The sequence below is a fragment of the Vombatus ursinus genome, unplaced genomic scaffold, assembly GCF_900497805.2.
Source record: "Vombatus ursinus unplaced genomic scaffold, bare-nosed wombat genome assembly UNPS02004704.1, whole genome shotgun sequence".
NCBI lineage: Eukaryota > Metazoa > Chordata > Mammalia > Diprotodontia > Vombatidae > Vombatus > Vombatus ursinus.
In genome coordinates, this window is record NW_020944482.1 from 1526786 (window position 1) to 1546432 (window position 19647).

At 36.8% G+C, this 19647-nt stretch overlaps 1 protein-coding gene across 4 annotated transcripts in view; it reads right to left on the reverse strand.

Moving 5' to 3' along the window:
• The window catches only part of LOC114027180 (zinc finger protein 396-like), a 33225-nt gene that overhangs the window by 6264 nt on the left and 7314 nt on the right, over positions 1-19647 (reverse strand). For 3 of the 4 annotated variants that reach the window (XM_027841136.1, XM_027841125.1, XM_027841130.1), the window contains exons 2-3: positions 5880-6387; positions 5470-5605 (exon numbers count right to left, since the gene is read on the reverse strand). In XM_027841136.1, coding sequence (XP_027696937.1) covers positions 5470-5605; positions 5880-6302 — 559 coding nt within the window. In that variant the 5' untranslated portion in view covers positions 6303-6387. The remainder of the gene's footprint in view (positions 1-5469; positions 5606-5879; positions 6388-19647) is intronic. The other variant, XM_027841142.1, reaches the window with a different exon arrangement.

Below are 19647 nucleotides of genomic sequence, written 5' to 3' on the forward strand. Positions count from 1 at the left end.
GTGATTCTTGAACCTTACTTTGTATTCCGCAAGAATTATCTCAAATTACCTCAAGGGGTATTTAAAAATTCACAGAATCCGTAAACACAATTAATTTAAATCTGTATTAATAAAGCTTAAATACAAAAGTTTGGGGAGTAATTATGTTTTTCTAAGACAAAAGTAAGAGAGAGAATGGCCAGCTTAGAATTTATAACAGATGAGAAGTGGAAAACCTAGCTTGGATTTTAGGAGTTTAGAGTTCAAAAAGTTCAGATTGGATTGATAGGATCCTATAGCCTGAGAAACAGAGAAGTTAGGGAAAAAGGAATGGGAGGCACTCAAAATAGAAATTCTAGTGAGGTCACAGTTGATTCAAATAAGGAAGAAAAAAAGAGGTGTCTATATGTAGCTAAAAAGGCAAGTCAATAACAAACTAATTTAAAAATAATAACTCATACTATGTATTACATTTTAAGGCTTCACAATATACACAATACTTCTTATACACATGAGAAAAGGTAAATAAGGACAAGTACAAAAAGTGGCAAGGTTCCATCTTAAGAAAAATGTCAGGAAGACTAAAACCCAGTCTGAGGTGAGGCAATAAATACCAAATAGTAGAGAAAGAGTTTTATGTATACATGTTTTGCTGTTCTGGAATAAGAGGAAGATTAAGAAAGGGAAAGGGCCTGTTTGGTATGAATAGGATAACAACAGTTGTTAGAAAGAATGTCTTGCTATTCTACTTCTGAAGGCCAATATATGTTGTAATACAAAGAGTACTGGATTTTAAAACCTTAGCATCTGAGTTTGAATCCCAATTCTGCATGACCAAATTTCAAGGATATAAGGAATCTCAGAATTCCAGTCTAACATAATATCTAAATTAAAATCTCTGCAAAACCCTCCTAACAAATAGTCATCTCCCTATATCTCTCTTGTCTTTTGTAGCTAAACTTCTTATATTTCTACTTCCTTTCCTTTCTTTCTCTCTTCTAAAATCTCTACAGTCTGGTTTCTGATGTCATAATTCAGTTAAAATTACTCTGTTCAAAGTAACCAATGATTTTTTTAATTGCCAAATTTAATGGCTTTTTCTCAATTTTTATCCTTCTTGACCTCTATAGAGTCTGTGACACTATCAATCACCTTCTTCTTAATACTCTCCTCTCTAGACTTTTCTAATAATGCTCTCTCCTGGTTTCTTCCTACCAGTAGACTGCTCCTTTTCAGTTTCTTTTGCTGGCTCTACATCCAGGTCACATTCATTAATAATTGTGGGTCCAGAAGTCCAATCAGAAGCAGAGCCAGGACAGGAATGGACAAAGTCTAGTCCTCTCTCCAAAATGGAAGTGCCAGTGTTCCCCAAAGTTCTATCCTGGGTTGTTTTCTCTTCTCTCTATACATGATTTCCTCTGGTGATGTCATCAGTGCACATGAATTCAATTATCATCCTGCATATGATTCTCAAATCTATTTATCTAGCCCTAACCTCTCTCCTGACCTTTAGACTCACATCTCTTACTGCTTATTGGATATCTTAAACTGGACATCCTGTAGACAACTAAAATTCAACATATCTAAAACTGAACTCATTTATTTTTCCTCCAAGCATCCCCCTCTTTCTTATCTTCCCTATTACTGTTGAGGGTGCCATCATCATCCTCGAGTCACCCAAGCTCACAATCTAGGTGTCAGCCTTAATTCTTCACCCTCTCTCTCACTGGGGAGTCCCCCATCACCCATCAAATCTGTTTGACTGACAGGTCCTGTCAATTTCACCTTTGTAACATCTATTGCATATATCCCCTTCTCTCCTCTGACACTGCCACTATCTTGTCACAGGCACTTATCATGTCGTGCCTAGACTACTGCAATAAGTTGGTCTACTTACCTCAAGACTTTTTTCCCTCTCGTTCATTTTCCACTCAGCTACCAAATTGATTTTCCTAACGCACAGATCTGATTGTGTCCTCCCTTACTCAATAAACTCTAAGTGGTTTCTTATTATCATAAGCCCTTTATAACACGTTTCCTTCTTTTTCCTTCCTTTCCTTCTTATACCTTACTCCCTTCCAGGAACTCTATAATCCAGTGATACTGGCCTCCTTTTCTTTTCTTGCACAAAACACTACATCTTTTGTCTCTTCATTTTGACCTCCTGGCTTCCTTCAAGTCTCAGCTAAAAATCCCACATTCTGAAAGAAGTCTTTCCTCATTTCCCTTAAATGTTAGTGCCTTCCCACTGAGATTATCTACAATTTACTCTGTATGTATCTTCTTTATACGTAGTTTTTGCATGTTGTCTCCCTGATTAGAATATGAGCTCCTTGATAGCAGGAACTGTTTTTGCTTTTATTTTTATTCCCTGCATTGAGCAGAATGCCTGATACATAGTAGGCACTTCAAAAATACTTGTTAACTTGCCTTGTTATGATTTATTTTAAAAATTTCTACAGTCTAGTAACAGGAGATTAAGCTCAGTGATGAAGTATCTGATGCTGAATCTGCAATACATCATTACCACTTGGATAAGTGTAAAATAAGGGGGTTGGACAAGCAGACCTCCAGCTAATTTCCTTCTAGCTCTAAATTTATTATGATATTTTTTGCTTGTGTTTTGTTTACCAAGAAGAACAAAATTTTTCAGCTTAGAAGGACAGAACAAAAATGGTTAACAGAGAATTGAAACTCTATAAAAGAGGAAGTTAATAAAAAGCACCTATCATATATATATATAAACTAAAGAGGCAGTGAGGTATAGTGGAACTAGCACTACACTCAGAATCATTAGATGGGCTCAAGTGCTGGCTCTGCCAATTATTAGCCATGTGATCCTGGAAAAAAAATCATGTAAACTCTGAGTCGTCTTTCCCCATCTTTAAAATAGCCAATATTACTTTCCCCAAAAAATTATTGTGAGTAAAGCACTATGCAAACATGAAATATGAGTTTTTCCTTTATTATTGTGAAGCTGCTATATATGCTCTCTGAGGAACTATAAAAGCGCTATAGAGCCAGAGAAAGACAAATGTCAGGGTCAGAGAAGTGGTCATTCAGCTGTGCTCTCCCCTTGTCATACACAATCTGAAATATTGTGTCCAGTTTTTTTTTTTTTTTTTAAAGCAATTGGGGTTAAGCGACTTGCCCAGGGTCACACAGCTACTAAGTGTCAAGTGTTTGGTTTGAGGCTGGATTTGAACTCAGGTCCTCCTGACTTCAGGGCCGGTGCTCTATTCACTGTGCCACCTAGCTGCCCCTTGTGTCCAGTTCTTAGACCCATCTTTTAGAAGGGATATTGATCAGGTGGGGCTTATCCTAAGGAAAGTGATCAGGATGGTGATATGACAGAAAAAGACGAACTGGTGAACTGATGACAGAGAACAGAGGATAGCTATTTTCAAACATGTGAAGTGTGATCATGTAGATAAGATGCTACACTTATTCTGCTTGGCTCCCTGAGGTCAGAATGGGAACCGTAGGAAGGCAGGAAGGTAAATTTTTGGCCCAACATAAGGAAAAATTTCCTGTCAAGTAGAGATGTACCAAAATTCAATCAGTTACTTCAGGGGTTATTAAATAACCCGTCATTGAGGGATCTTCAAGCAGATATCAAATTCTCACTTATGGGGGATGTTCTAGAGAAGATTCATGTTTAGGGTAAGGATAAGACTAAATGACCCTTCAAATGAAATCATGAAGTCATGAAATGCTGGTATTAAAGCCAACATTTATGGCTCACAACTCTCCAAGTGTTGAGAGTCTCAATTTTAAGCAAATATGAAAAATAAATAATTTATTGTAACAACAGTCATGAACATTCCATTCAAATTTTCTGCATTAAAATCATACCTATTTATGGATTACAGCAAGAAAGTCCCATTTCTATAAAAATGAAAGAAGTTTTTGTAAGGGAAAACTATAGGATGAAAGAGATCAATATCCACAGCTATTTTCACCTATAAGCCCTAGCTTCTCTGGATCTTTCCCATGCCCTGAGAAACAGACAACTCTCACTGTCACCACTAGTGGCTCAGCCTCCTTATTCAAGTCTGACAGAAATACAGAAACAAAATTCTTTTCTTTAGTTCACATGAAATAGAGTGGAAGAAAGGAAAGAACTGGAGTTGTGTACACCAAACAAATTTGAGTTTAGTCATCAGTTAAATTAGGATAAGAAATTTGTATTCTGTAAATTTGTTTCTACATTAAAGTTTTGTTTTTTTTTTAAACTCCAAACTAACCGTTCTTTGCTTCAGTGCTCCATCACCAACTGCCTGCTAGACATCTCCACTGGGATGTGCCATCCAATCTAGTCTAATTCAACAAACAAGAATTTATGAAGAGACTACTATGTGCAAAGAACTGTGCTAGGGGATAGGAATATACAAAGACAAAACTGAAAAATGGTCTCTGCCCTCAAGAAGCTTACATTCTACTGAATTTTCTCAAATTCAACATGCTCAAGTCTAAAAAAGAACTCATTATCTTTCCTCTAAGCTTACCCACATTCAAATTTTCTTATTTCTGTCCTTCAGTCCTCCCAGTTTCCCAGGTTTAAAACTACAAAGTCTACCCCTGAATCTTCTCTTTAATGCCACATTCAATTAGTTGCCAAGTCTTATCAGTTTTACTTCCACAGTATCTCTTGCACCTATCCCATTCTCCCCACTCACAAAGTCACTTTCATCTGGCTTTCGTCACTTCTCGCCTAGACTGTTACTGTCTCTCCCTCCTCCAATCCATCTTACATACAGATGCTAAATTAATACTTTTAACACATAGTTCCTATGTCTCTTCCCTGTTTAAGAAGCTCCAGTGGCTTTTTGAAGTAAGAGAAAAAGCGTTTTTTCCACAGTTCATTCAGAGTAAACAGGACGACCAGTATAACCTCTGCAGAAGAGGTGCAGTGGTGATCTTAATAGGGCCCTGGAAAAAGCCATGAAAACAGGAGAAAAACACAGGAAGGTGTAAAGTTAGAAATAGCTATGGATAACTTCTGGGATAGGTTTTTTTTTTTTAAAGTAGAGAGAAGTTGCTGAAAAATGGAAAGACATTCCTCTCATGTGAAAGGTAGGCAAGCTGGTCTGAAGCTACAGGTCTAGCAATGAGGAATGAAACCATAAAGATATAAAATTTGATGTAAAAGCTAATGGAAATCAAAGTAGGAAAAGGTGGCTAGAAAAGAAGCCAAGAAGATGAGTGAGGAAAATGATTTTGATAGCAATATGAGAATGGTCAATGAAGAAGTTATAACAGAAGAAATGACTGGTATGGTTGATATCTATAAATAAAGACTAATTTCATTTAGGATATGAAAAGGGTAAAAGGAGCTCTACTATATTAAGAGCCTGGGGAAACAAATAACGATAACACTTCCAACATTAAGAGGCGAATGGGTAAGGAAAAAGGCACCAGTTATACATACCTGAGGTGGAAGGGACACCCACTTTCACCCTCCACCCCACACAGAGTTTAATTCCTTACCACTTCGTCTTAGGGTGTGGAGTTCCCAAGATGCCCACTTGAGCTGGTTAACCATGGGCTGGACTTGGAGGCTTAGTGACTCCTGATCTGCTCCTTGAAGTACCATCTCTTCTTGATTTTGTTGATGGAATGAGACCTGGAAACATTTGGATTTAGTTTAGGTTGTGAGCCAATTATGGTAATAATAAGAACACAAATCACAGAAAGAAGAGACTATATGGAAAAATATCTCAGGGACAAAGGATGGAAGAATGAGAATTTCATTCCTTTTCCTAGAACAATAGGCAAATACGGCAGACAAGAAGAGAAAACAGACAAGACATACACAACTATGTTTCTAACTAGGTGAAGGGGAGATAGAAACTCAGAAAATTTCCCCCCATTACTAGATGACCCCTTGTCATATGAACCTGCTCTCCTGGTCCATCAATCTCCCTTTCCAAATCTTCCAGCACAGTTACTGCCTCCTCGCCATTCTCTGGATGATGCTTTTGTACTAAGGTCTGGAGCTCTTTGGGCAGAATTGCCAGGAACTGCTCTAGCACCAACAGCTCCAAGATCTGCTCCTTTGTGTGCATTTCAGGCCTCAGCCATAGATGGCAAAACTCCCTAAGTTGACTCAGGGCTTCACGGGGGCCAGGTGAATCCTGGTAGCCAAACTGCCTGAAACGCTGCCGAAATGTTTCTGGGCTATAGCAGTTGTTCCAGTGGAGACTGGGTTCCTGCTCACAGGTGTGGATTTCCTCCTCTTCCATCTTCACTATTAGAATCCTATCTTGTTCATCTGGCGTTTGTGAAACCAGCATCGAAGCCTCCCTTACTTTTGTGGACATTCTGATTTGGAAGAGCTGATGCCAAGATCTGCTGGGATTTAATCTTCACAGAAATTAATTTCTCTTTGTAGGTAGCCCCCAGGTACTGTGAAAGAAATTGGAAATGTAGACAAATGCTGAGAACTAAGAACAGAACAAAGAATACCAAACTAAGTATTGCTTCTAGAATTGACATAGTTAAATTCTAGCACACAGTTTTCTCTAAGAGAAAGAATTCTTACAGAATCATAAAATTTTAAGAGTTAGAAGGAACCATGGAAGCTAGTTAAATATGAACCCCATCTACAGTATCTCCAACAACTTGTCATCCATTCTCTGCCTGAATGAATTCAGTGATGGGAAATTCACTACCTCATGAGGGAATCCATTCCAAAGACATCTGACAAAGATGAAATATATAAAATGAAAGCATTTGAAAAATATAAAATGAACCGTATTTTGCTCTAATCAGTATTAATCAGCTTAGTGTGATTCCATGGGGTAGTGATTGTTAGCAATTACTAGTGATATACTCATCTAGTAATATACATTTAGTCTAGTCAACTAACATGAATACAGGAATTGCATATATTAATACATATTTTACATATCTTAGATATAGGAATAATTAGATAAGGTTAGATAGATTCTAACCCCAAACTTCAAACTACAAGCTCTAAGTTCAACTAGTGGTTCAATAACCTGTTATGAAATTCACTTTCTTAACCACAAGAATGCTGACTATAGGACCTTCACCCTTTGGGTGGAGAGTACATGACCAAACCTAGTGTATGTGGGATGTCTTGACATGATATGGAAAGCCCCTCAATTTATTTTTATACCTTTGGACCACTCTCTCATCTAATATCAGCAGGGACCCATCTTATGACTACTTAGAGGAAATGACCCTTCCTGCCTTGCCCATCCTGTGACCACCTAGGCTGATGGATCATTTCTGGCCCTCCTGGAGGGTCAAAAGGAAAGTCTATCATCCAATGAAACTCTGTGTCTGGATACCAAGTCCTATGAAATTAAGGCTCAGATCATGAGAAAGATCTGAGGTCCCATTCATTGAAGGGGTCTGGACCCTTTAATAAATAGTTAATGGCTTAGAGCTCTGCCTCAGTGATTTTTCCTGCAGATTAGATAATTTTGGACCCCACACAGTTTTAATTATCAGTAAACTTTTCCTTATAACTGAGCTGAAATTTTTCTCCCACTCACTATGCCTAGTTCTAACTTGTGGATCCACGGAGAATCAATTTAATTCTCCCCTTTCACAGAGCCTTTAAAATATCTGAAGACTGCAATTAAGTTCCCCTAGATTTTTTCTTCTTGTAGTTAAAAATTCCCAGTATTTTCAACTGATCCTCAAGAGGCCTGGCTATAAAATTATAGCATGACTGGGTTGCAACTTGTCATCATCTCTCAAAAAGTATAGTAGCCACTGTATGCATTTAAAAAATTTTTTGTTTTGACACAATAGATACCTCCCCAAGCACCTCAACAAAGTTCAGTCTCCGAAAATAGCAAAACTGCCTTATAGTGTAATTTTGATTGACAATAAATGTCAATGTCCACTTTTGAAATTTACTAATTGTTAAAAGGAAGGAAGATAATATGCCTTAACTATGGCAGTATGGTACCAACAATGTCCACCATGTTCTGATCCAATTTTTGGAGATGGTTTAAATTCATGGAGACTTCACCAAAGGAGATCTGAATTCCCTCATAAAAAGAAAAAAAAGTGGGGAAAAAAATGGAAAGGATTAATGGAATTCCAAAACATCATCTCTGATATTTTATTAAAAAAATACAAAAATATAAAATGAAGATCAGCTCATGATGACTCAAAAAATCTGGAGTTGCAAGGATGATACTTGACAAAATTAAATTCTAATAATACATCACTGAAAGATAAACAAGGATATAATATCATATTAAGAGATATCATAATAAAGGAATACCAATTTTGAATATGTGTATACCAAATAATATAGCAAATCATATAACAGGAAAGATCTTTCAGAAGAAATAGAAAATTATTAATAGTAGATTTGATAATAGTAGATTTATCAGAAAGATAAATCAAAGAGAAAAGTATAAATAAAAACATGAATGTAAACAGAATGATTAGAACTTAATGAAAAGGAAAGAAATATACACTTCTCCCTCATATATACATAAAGGTTCATAAAATTGATCATAGTTCATTTTAAAAGACTTAAAAGGGCAAAAATGTTATCTATAACACCGACAAACTACAATTCAATACAGGTACAAGTAAATACTAATTGAACTGGTTTTTTCCTGTAAGAAAGCACCTTCTGTGATACCCTTATTGAGTAGTCCTCTTACACCCTTTAGTTCACACAGCCAGGGAAAGTCAGCACATTCCTTGCTCATTGCTACTTCCAGATCTAGATCCTCTTTCTGACTCTTTCACGAGATCCTCTTTCACTCAACAACCTCTCTTTCTCTGAAGTTCACACCATGCAATTATATCATTTGGTCAAGTTCCTATCATCTGCTGATGTTAAAAACACCTTCCAGCTTCCTCAATTACTTCAGCATCTGGCTTAAAAGCTTCCTTTCCATTGTCTAAGCAGAAAGAATTAAAATTTTTAAAGACACACATGTATGTTGTTTAATTGTTTTCAGTTATGTCTGACTCTTTGTGACCACTTTTGGGGTTTTCGTGGCAAAGATACTGCAATGGTTTGCCATTTCCTTCTCCAGCTCATTTAACAGATGAGGAAACTGAGGGAAACAGGGTTAAGTGTCTTGCCCAGGGTCACACAGCTAGTAAGTATCTGAGGTCAGATTTGAACTCAAGTTTTCCTGACTCTAGTGCTCTATCCACTGTGCCACTTAGCTGTCCCACACAAGTATATATACACACATACACATAAACATACACACACCAATTTTGAAATTATTTACTATTATCCTTGATGACTTCAATATTTATGATAACCTACCTTTCGAACATCCTGGTCCCACTTCATCAACTCTACCTTACGTACTCCTAGGAGGAATAAAATCACGTACGACTACCCAAAATTATTCCACTTGCATAATTAGTGAAGTTTAAAATTCCCCTCTCCGATCACAATCACCAACCTTCTAACTTCCCCAATGCCTGATTTTTCAAAACTGCTATTTAAACTTGTGACAGCCTCCAGGCTCTCAATTTCATTTTATCTGCCTATTCAATTACCCTTCTCTTGATTTCAATTTCCTCAATTTACAGTCTTTACTCTCTCTCTCTCTCTCTAGTAATTTTTCCTTTCTTGGATGGTGGGGAATTATCTAGCTACAATTATTCCCTGGAGTTGTGGGAATGGAAGTCAAATTACCTGATGGCCATTTCTACTTAGACCTCATCATTTACCTCAAAATTATCCATTTCTCTCAACTTTCCTAATTCTATTGACCATACTACCATCTTTCTCAGTTACTCAAGTTCATGACTTTGGAGTAATCTTTGACTCTTCCATCAACTTAACCTCCTATATCTAATCAGTTGTTAAATTCTATCAATTCTAGCCCCACTGTATCTCCTTCCTGCACCCTGGGTAGACCCAGCATCCAGCAGTAGACCTCTCTCTCTCTCTCTTTAATAAATTTATTTGTTTATTTTTAGTTTTCAACATTCACCTCCACAAGATTTTGAATTCCAAATTTTCTCCCCATCTCTCCCCTCCCCTCACCCCAAGAGGGCCTGTAAATTGATACAGGCTCAACTTATACATTCATCTTAAACCTATTTTCAAATTAGTCCTGTTGTAAAGAATTAGAACCAATGGGAGAAACCACAAGAAAGAAGAAACAAAAAAAAAAAAGAGAGAGAGAGAGCAAATAACATGTTTTGACCTGCATTCACACTCCATAGCTCTTTTTCTGGATGTGGATAGCATTTTCCATCTCATGAGTCTTTTGGAGATGTCTTAGATCCTTGCATTGCTAAGAAGAGACAAGTCTATCAAAGTTAGTCATTACACGATGTGGCTGTTACTATGTACAATGTTCTCCTGATTCTGCTCACTTCACTCAGCATCAGTTCATATAAGTCTTTCTAGGTTTTCCTGAAGTCCGCCTGCTTATCATTTCTTATAGCACAATAGTATTCCATTACATTCATATACCACATACTCACCCATTCACCAAATGATGGGTGTCCCCTCAATTTTTGCTACCACAAAAAGAGCTGCTATAAATATTTTTATACATGTGGATGTTTTTTCCATTTGTATGATCTCTTTGGGATACAGCTCCAGAAGGGCTATTGCTGGGTCTAAGGGCATGCATAGTTTTATAGCCCTTTAGGAATAGTTCCAAATTGCTCCCCAGAATGGTTGAATTAGTTCACAACTCCACCAACAATCGTGTTCCAATTTTCCCACATCTTCTCCAACGTTTATTATTTTCCTGTTTTGTCACGTTCGCTAATATGATAGGTGTGATGTGGCACCTCAGAGTTGTTTTGATTTAGACCTCCTCTCTTCCAAACTGATAGTAGACTTATTTCCCAATGGTTCAAATACTCTTATTTTCCCTAATGACACTAAATCCCCCACTGCTAAAGGACAAACAGTCCTTTCCAATCCCAACTGATCATTAAATCATTCCCATTTACCCCAACCCTATCCCCACCATGTCACACTCCATTTCCGTCCTCCTTTTGTACTGTGCCCTCTTGAATTCCTTCTCCATACTTAAGAAACTTCCTTTCATTTTAGGACTTTTTCTCCTTCCTCCTTCTATCTTCTGACACTCAGTTCTCACACTCCCCAGATGACACTGCTTCTCTGGCTATTCTTTCCAGTACTAGTTGCATTTTCACTCATTCCCCTCAACTCACTGGTCCTGGTGAGGGAGTCAGAATACTCCTTCTTCTTCAGTCATTTCCCGACAATACCTCTATACCAATACACCTCTACTATAATAAATCAGGAACCTCTTTCTTTTAAAGTTCAGTCTATCCCAATCAAAATGATGGTGGCCATTATCTACCAGCTCCTAGGACATTCTCCCAGCTGTCTCAATGAGTTTAGTGCCTGGCTTATAGTCTTTCCTCCTCAACTCTTGCCGTCATACTAGGGGACTTCAACATACATGCTAATGTCTCAAATACCCTAACTTCCCAGTTTCTCAATCTATACAACTCCCATAACTACTATGTCATCTCAGTTGTACCGTCATACCCTGGAACCCATCACCCATAAATGTTTCACTTCCATGTTCAAAAACTCTGAAATTCCCTTATCTGACCATAATCTTTCAGTGCTTTATCTTTCCTTGCATCATACTACCTCTAACCTCATTGTTTTTCCTCACCATGACCTCTAATCTCTTGACTCCTCATCACTTCTTTCTCAGGCTATGACTCATTTCATAATGGCTAACCTTTTTTTCCTTTCCCAATTATGATACCTTGTTAATAAATAAGTTCTATCTTCTACTGTTGAATCCACTTTTCCCTTGTTCAATGGTAGCTTATGCCTTTGCCAAATCCCAAATCTAAATTACCATCACCATATGCTTCTGCATCTACTTGAATGCTACTTAATGGAACTAGAAGAAGTCATAAAACCATGTTGCCTGAGTAGACTACAAATTTGTTATTTAATTTCAATTCGTTCCTCACTTCTGTAAGGAAATCCACAATCCTTTTACCATTTCCTAACCAATTCTTTATCCCACTCAACTCAGCAGCTGTTCCAAATTTTCTCTTCTTTGTCTACAAAACATTTCCTCCTGATACCCTTTTAGCTAAGGACCTTGACTTTAATTTCACCCCAAAATTGAAGCCATTTATCAAGAGTTCCCTTTTCTCCTCATTTCAAACACTACCTCCTCCTTCACTGTAGTCACTGATGAAAAAGTTGCCTTCCTCCAAAGCCAAGCCCTCTACCATGATCTCATCCCCTCCCATATTCTCCAGAAGAATACTTCCACTTTCATCTTTCTCACTGTCTTTCTCTAACTGGTTCCCTCCCTCATCCTGCCTACAAAAAAACCAAAGTCTCTGCTATTCTCAAAAAAAAAAATTTAATAATGCAACTCAATAATCCAATGATGCATAAACAAACAACAGAACCCACCATAAATTACTTAGCAAAGAACTATTTGATAAGAAGTGCTAGGAAAATGGGAAAGCAGTCTGGTAAAAATCAGGCTAAGACTCATATTTTACACCAGGATTGTCAGACTCAAATATGATCCTTCAAAGAGCTGCATATTGATTTGGAAACTACAAATTAACATTACCTATCTTGTATTGTACTTTTATTTATTCTGTTAAATATTTCCCAATTACATTTTAATCTGATTCTGGTATCTGACACCTCTGTCTTATACTACCTTCTACAATAAATTCAAAATGAATAGATTTTCGATATTAAAGACTATACTATAACAAGTTAGAAGGGAAGCAGATTGTATACCTTTCATAGCTATTGGTAGAAGAGGTATTCTTAACCAAAGGCCAGAGGCCTTCGTGATTATATGTGATTATATGAAACAGAAAATCTTCTGCATAAACAAAATTCATGTAGGATAAGAAAAAAAGCAATCAAATGAAAAAAAAATCTTTGCATCAAATTTTTGAGATACATCAATAAATGTTTACCTACTATGTTTCCGGCACTGTGCTAAGTGTTAGGTATATAAAAATAATGGAAAACAACAACATGGTTTCTGTTCTAAAGACGTTTACGTTCTTTTTTTTAAATTAAAGTTTATTTAATTTTCAGATCCAAATTCTCTTCCTCCTACCTTCCCTCTACCCCTTGTGCCCCCTCATTGAGAAAGCAAGAAAAAAATCTACTACAAATATGTATAGCCAAGTAAAAGAAATTCCTGCATTGACCACGTCCACTCCCACCCCTACCCCTTCTAATCAGAGTCTATATCCCTCCGTCTAAAAGTAGGTGACATGTTTCTTCATGAATCCTCTGAAATTGTGGTCGGTCATTGTGCTGATCACAGTTCAAAGTCTTTCAAAGTTGTCTTTATAACATGGTACCTGCATAAATTATTTTTATTGTACAGATTATTCTCTTGGACATACTCACTTTGTACTTAGTATCTTCCTTTTTTTCTGAAATCATTCCCTTAATTATAATATATAATAATAGCACAACAGTATTCCATCACATTCACATATCAGAACTTGTTCAGTCATTCCCCAATTGAGGGGCACCTCCTCAGTTTCCAATTCTTTGCCACCACAAAAAAAAAAGCTACTATAAATATCTTTGTATATATGGGTTCCTTTTCTCTTTCTCTGATCTCTTTGTGATATTATTGAGTCAAAGGGTGTGCACAATTGAATTGCTTTTGATTCCAAATTGTTTTCCAGAATGGTTGGGCAAGTTCATAGCTCCATCAACAGTATATTAATGTACCTGTGTTCCCAATGCCCTTTAGCATCTGTCATTTTCCTTTTTTGTTATCTTTGCAATCTGATGGTATGAGGTGGAACCTCAGAGCTGTTTTAGTTTGAATTTGTAATTATTAGTGGCTTAGTATATTTTTTCATATGGCTATTGATAGTTTGGATTTCAATATATATACAAAATAGATGGAAGGTAATTACAGAGGGAAGTCACTAGGAGTTTAAGGGACAGGGAAAAATCTCCTGCAGAAGTTGGGATTTGGGTTGAGTCCTGAGGGAAGCTAGGAGAAATAGAGGAAGAAGGAGGGAATTCCAGGATTAAGGGATAGTCAGTGAAAAGGTACTGGGTAGAGAGATGAACTGTGAGAAGATTGGAAAGGTAGGAAAGGGTTAGGTAATGAAGGGCTTTAAAAGTCAAACAGAACTCAGCAAAGTTAAGCATAATTCTTAATGAATGAAATAAAATGAATGAAAAATTCATGAATGAATGAATGAAAAAACAGACATTCAATGAATCGTCAGACTTTCAGGATTTTGTTGCAAAAAAAACCTGAACTTAATAGAAAATCTGACATACAAGATCCAAGAGAAATATAACGTACACATCAAAGACTACTTACAAGGACTCAATAATGACAGATTGTTTATTTTTATACGAGGAAGTATAAAACGCATATCTAAGATTGTTATTAGTAACTGGGTAGTTTGAAAGAAAGACTGGGGTAGACCTGAGTATGATGTGATTCTAAAAAGTAAACACACACATATATGTATATATGTATATGTATGTACGTATGTATGTATGGAAGGGTATAAAAGTCTTCTAAATTCAGAAAGAAATAGAAAACTAAGGGGATAGGGAAGGGGTAGAGGATAAGGGAGGGCTTTTTTAGGAGAAACTCTACTCACATCAGATCTGGGTAAAAGAGAGAACAATATATAATTTGGGAGGGAATAAAAGTCTTCTAAATTTATAAAGAAATAAGACGTTGAGGGCATAGGGTAAAGGAATATATCAGGGTGTCTAGATTAATAAGAATGGGATAAAGAGAGAATATATATACACACACACACGGAAGACTATAAAAGTCTTCCAAATTCGGATAGAAACAAGAGGGTAGGGAAAAGGTGTGTGGGGGAGAGGCCATGGGAGGGATTTTTCAAGGGGGTAAATAGGAGGACAAGATAGAGAATAGAAGGAAAGTACAGGAGTCAGGAGGGATAGAAAATAAGACATATACACAAACAAAAAATAAAGATCAGCAGTAGAATTTATTAGGAAAAAAAAGCAGGTGTAATAATTAAGATCTCAGACAAAGTTAAAGCTAAAATAAACTTACGGAAAAGAGAAAAACAGAAACTACACTGTATGTCAGTCATATTAATCAATATTATTTTAAGCTATTTAAAGTAATTAGACAGGACAAGATTGGAATATTGTTGTGGTGTAGGAAATGATGAGCCGCTGGACTTAGAAAAGTATGGAAAGACTTGCACTTATCAAGAAAGATGTTATCCACCCTCAGAGAAAAAGAGGACAAAAGTATAGTACAGCTTTACACAGATACATGTGAATGTCTATGTCTATATATGAGTACGATTACAGCTATTTAAGTATATGTATGTATGTATGTTTGTGTATATATGTATATGTGTGTATGTATATATGTATATATATGTATATATGTATGTGTGTGTACACACACACTTATATATCTGTGTTTAATTGTAGACTTGGGGGAGGGGGCGAGGAAGAGGGGAAAAAGAACAAAGTAAAAAGTGAGCAACAGAAAACAAAAGAAAACCTACAAGGAAGCAAAGAAAAGATGGACAGTTCTGAACACGTAGTATTTATTATATAGGCTTTCTTGAAATGGAAATTTATTGCTGTATATTTTGAATCCTCTCATGTTCTGCTGTGCACATGACAATGCTTTTTTTCTTTTCTTATTTTGTATTTATGTTTTAGTTTTAAGTTTATGTTTCTTTTCTTCTTGTGTATTTAAGTTTTAGTATTTATATTTAAAATAAATTACTAAAAAAATTTTTTAAAGAAGTCAAATAGAGGCATTTATATTTGATTCTGGAGGTTATAAGAAGGTACTAGAGTTTACTGAATATGGAAGTAACAATGGTCAGAACTGTATTTTAGAAGGATCAATCTGACATTGGAATGGCAGGAAGAAGAACTAAAGGCTAAGCATGAGATTAAGAGAGCCTGTACCAGAATGATGGCACTGTCAGAAGAGAGAAGAGGCCTCTAGGAAAGATGTTACAAAGGTAAAATCGATAGGCATTGGCAACAGATTAGAGAGGAAAAGTCTGGAAGTGGCAATGGAAAACAAGGAGTATTCTGACTCCTTCCCAATACCAGTGAATTGAGGAATATCAGTGAAAAGTACAACCAATGCTGGAAAGGGTAGCCAGGGCTAACAGTGTCATCATAAGGAAGCCAAGTCTCAGTGAGTGCCAGAAGGTGGAAAGGTTAAGAAAGGAAAAGGTTTAAGATGAAATCAAATTTGTTAACTTCCAGGTATTCCAAAGAGCCCAGGGGTAGTTAGATACGGAGAAGAACATGTGGATGCAGGATTGAAGGGTGAAGTCAGGGATGGAAAACAAGGACACCCAAGGGTTCAGAATCCCTGGGATGGAGAAAGTATGATGGGATGCGATTATGCTAATAATTGAGGAATAATTCCAGACAGATAATAAGTGATGGAACAGAAGTCTATTGAGAAAAGCACTTAGTGGGGCAGCTAGGTAGCACAGTGGATAGAGCACCAGGCCTGGAGTCAGGAGGACCGAGTTCAACTCTGACCTCAAACACTTATTAGCTGTGTGACCCTGGGCAAGTTATTTAACCCTGTTTGCCTCCCCTCCCAAAAAACAAAACAAAACAAAAAACCAAAGGAGAGAAATAAAAGTGCTTAGCATAGTTTCTAGAGCATTGGAAAAGACCCTAAGGTGAAGACAGAAGCCAGAGGCCAATACTGGAGCTGATGCAGAACTTTTTGGGAAGGGAGGATGCCAGAGGTACGGTTGGTAAAAGAAATGAATGAGGAAACAAAGGTTTGAGCTTCTGAGTTTATCAACTTGATGAAACAATACATGCCAATTGCTTAACAAATTGGGACCAGGCCCCTTCCTCAACTAAAGGCTGGACTCCAAATACAGAGGGAGACAGATTTTTATACATTAAAGACCAATTAATCAAATAAGGCCAATTAATTAAAAGGAATAATTAGGATACAACATTAGGTAATCTGATTTCTACTTGGAGGAAAGATTAGAGATTTTCCAAGTTGGGAGGGGGAGAGCGAATAGATCTAATTTACTGAAATCAGTTCTCTTTTTATTCAATTATAGGTCTAGTCCCATTTCTGTCCTGTGAGAAAATTTTATTCAGTTGTGGGAATTGTAAGAGGACTTTGGTGCATTTTTTTGAACCTCACCTTGCATGGACAGGAAGCTGGACCACCTCTACCTGTTGCTTAGAGACCCTTATCTTAACTAAGGACTATGTTATGCTGATCAAAAACTGAGAAAGTCAAAAGTAAGCAATAAGAAAAATGAGACAGAGTAAAAAAGACCAAAAATCCAAAAGATTCCAGGAAGAAGAAATCTCAAAGACCTTGAACAGAACCTATAGGGGAGTGGGTGAGGAGGAGCAGAGAAAGACTGAAATTGGGAGGAATGGAAGGAGGTTGCACTTTGGAAGTGGGAGAGAGTTCCACTGATGAATGTTCCCATAGGTAAAGGGAAATGAAGACTTTACGTTGGATCTAGGGGTTTTGGTGCCTGAAAAGTCTATTTGTGAAGGCAATGGGGAATTGGAACTTCTGGGGACAAGTGGCACCCGGAGGAGTGGCAGACCATTGGACCCAAGAATAAGAATTCCAGAAAAATGTAGAAAAAAAAACAAAAAGAAGGAATAGATCAATGTGGGTAGGGAGGTACCTTACCATGAGGCAGTATCCTCTTTGACACCAGCAATAATTGGCACTGTTCTGAGAGAAGTACAATGGAAAAGGGGAATCAATGGGGTAAGCCCTATAAGGTGGTAGAAAAAAGTGCCAAGAGAGCAGAGCTTAGAAAAAATGCCTTAGAAACTTTGATTATATAAAGATTATATAAATAACTTAGAAACTTTGATTATATAAAGAATATAGAGAAAAGTAAGAGACCATATGATACTAGGAGTCATGAACGAAAGAACTACAGTCTAGAGAAAACAGAAAGGGAAGATCAATAATGAAGAGTGAAAGAAATCCTTTTCCAAAAGGGGCACAAAAAATTAAACTAAAAAAAAAAAACAAAAAAACAAACCCTAATGAACAGGACTAGCTAAAGGGGAGGAGAGGAAGGGGAATCTAACTGACTGAGAGGAAAAAATCATCACTTGGGGGGAAGAAAAAACAATTTTAGAGATAGATGGAGGAAAATACAAACTTAAGATTTATGTGAGCAAAGTAAAATAAGCAGAACCAGGAGAATACTGTGCATAGTAACAGCAGTATTGTATGATAATCAACTATGAATGATTTAGCTAATCTCCAAGACAATTCTGAAGGATTTATGATGAAAAATTCAGACTCCATCAGTTTTTTTAGGTAGATAACCTAAAAAGAAAAAAACTGGTAGAGTCTGAATGCACATTGAAGTATACTTTTAAAACTTTATTATTATTGGGGTTGTTTTTATTACTTTTTCTTTTGCAATAAGGCTAATATGGAAATGTTTTACATGACCGCACATGTATAATCTACATCGAATTGCTTGCCTTCTCAAGTAAGGAAGGGGGAGGAAGGGAGGCTGAGAATTTGGAACTCAAAATTTTAAAAAACAAATGCTGGAGGGGCAACTAGGTGGCACAGTGGATAGAGCATCAGCCCTGAAGTCAGGAGAACCTGAGTTCAAATTCAGCCTCAGACTGATCGTTTGACACTTACTAGCTGTGTGACCCTGGGCAATTCACTTAACCCTAATTGCCTTAAAAAAAGAAAACTAAACAAACAAACAACCAAATTCTGGGGCAGCAAGGTGGCAGTGGATAGAGTATCACCTCTGGGGTCCAGAGGACTGGATTTCAAATCCAGCCTCAGACATGTATTAGCTGTGTGACCCTGGGCAAGTCACTTAACTCTGATTGCCTCCAAAAAAAAAAAAGAAAAGAAAAAAAGTTAAAAATTCTTGTTTATGTGTAACTGAGGATAAAATAAAAATTAAATGTAAAAAAAAAAATTGCTCATTAAATATGCCATTCTACCTCTTGATCTGTGTTTCTGTATAAGTTGTCTTTGAAGCCTGGAATGTTTTTTGTCCTTACCTCCACACATCCTAGAATTCTGAGTTCCCCTTCAAGCTCTGCATGCATGCCACAACCTATAAAGAGGCCTTTGCTAATCTGCTCAACACTCTGGTCCCTCCGCAATTGTTTTTTAAAAATATATTTTGTAATTATTAATATTCCAGTTCCCCCCCAACCAACCCAAATCCAATGTAAAATCCTTAAGGGCATGGACTATTTCATTTTTGTTGTGACTAGTAGAGGGCCTGAAACACTTAATAAATGTTTGTTGAATGGAATTTAATTACATTGATAACTATATGACAACTGGAATGCCTACAAAGATGAAGCTGGAAGGGATTTTAGTGACCAACCTCTTCATTTTACAGATGAAGAAGCAGAAACACAGGGATGTAAAAGGACTTGGTAGTTAGTAACAGTAGCAGTTCTCCTAAATAGAAGTCACCAAACTCCCAGTCCAACATTCTTTCTACTATATATTGAGGATGGTTTCAAATGTCCTTCTTTTCACTCTTTTCAACTCTTTTACTTTCCTCCCAACAATATAACTCATTAATTTCTTCTTCCTTCATCTGGCAGGGGGAATTCCTAACATTGAAATGTCTAGGCAACATTTCTAAGCAGTTCCTAAGATCCTTATATATTTAGAACTACAG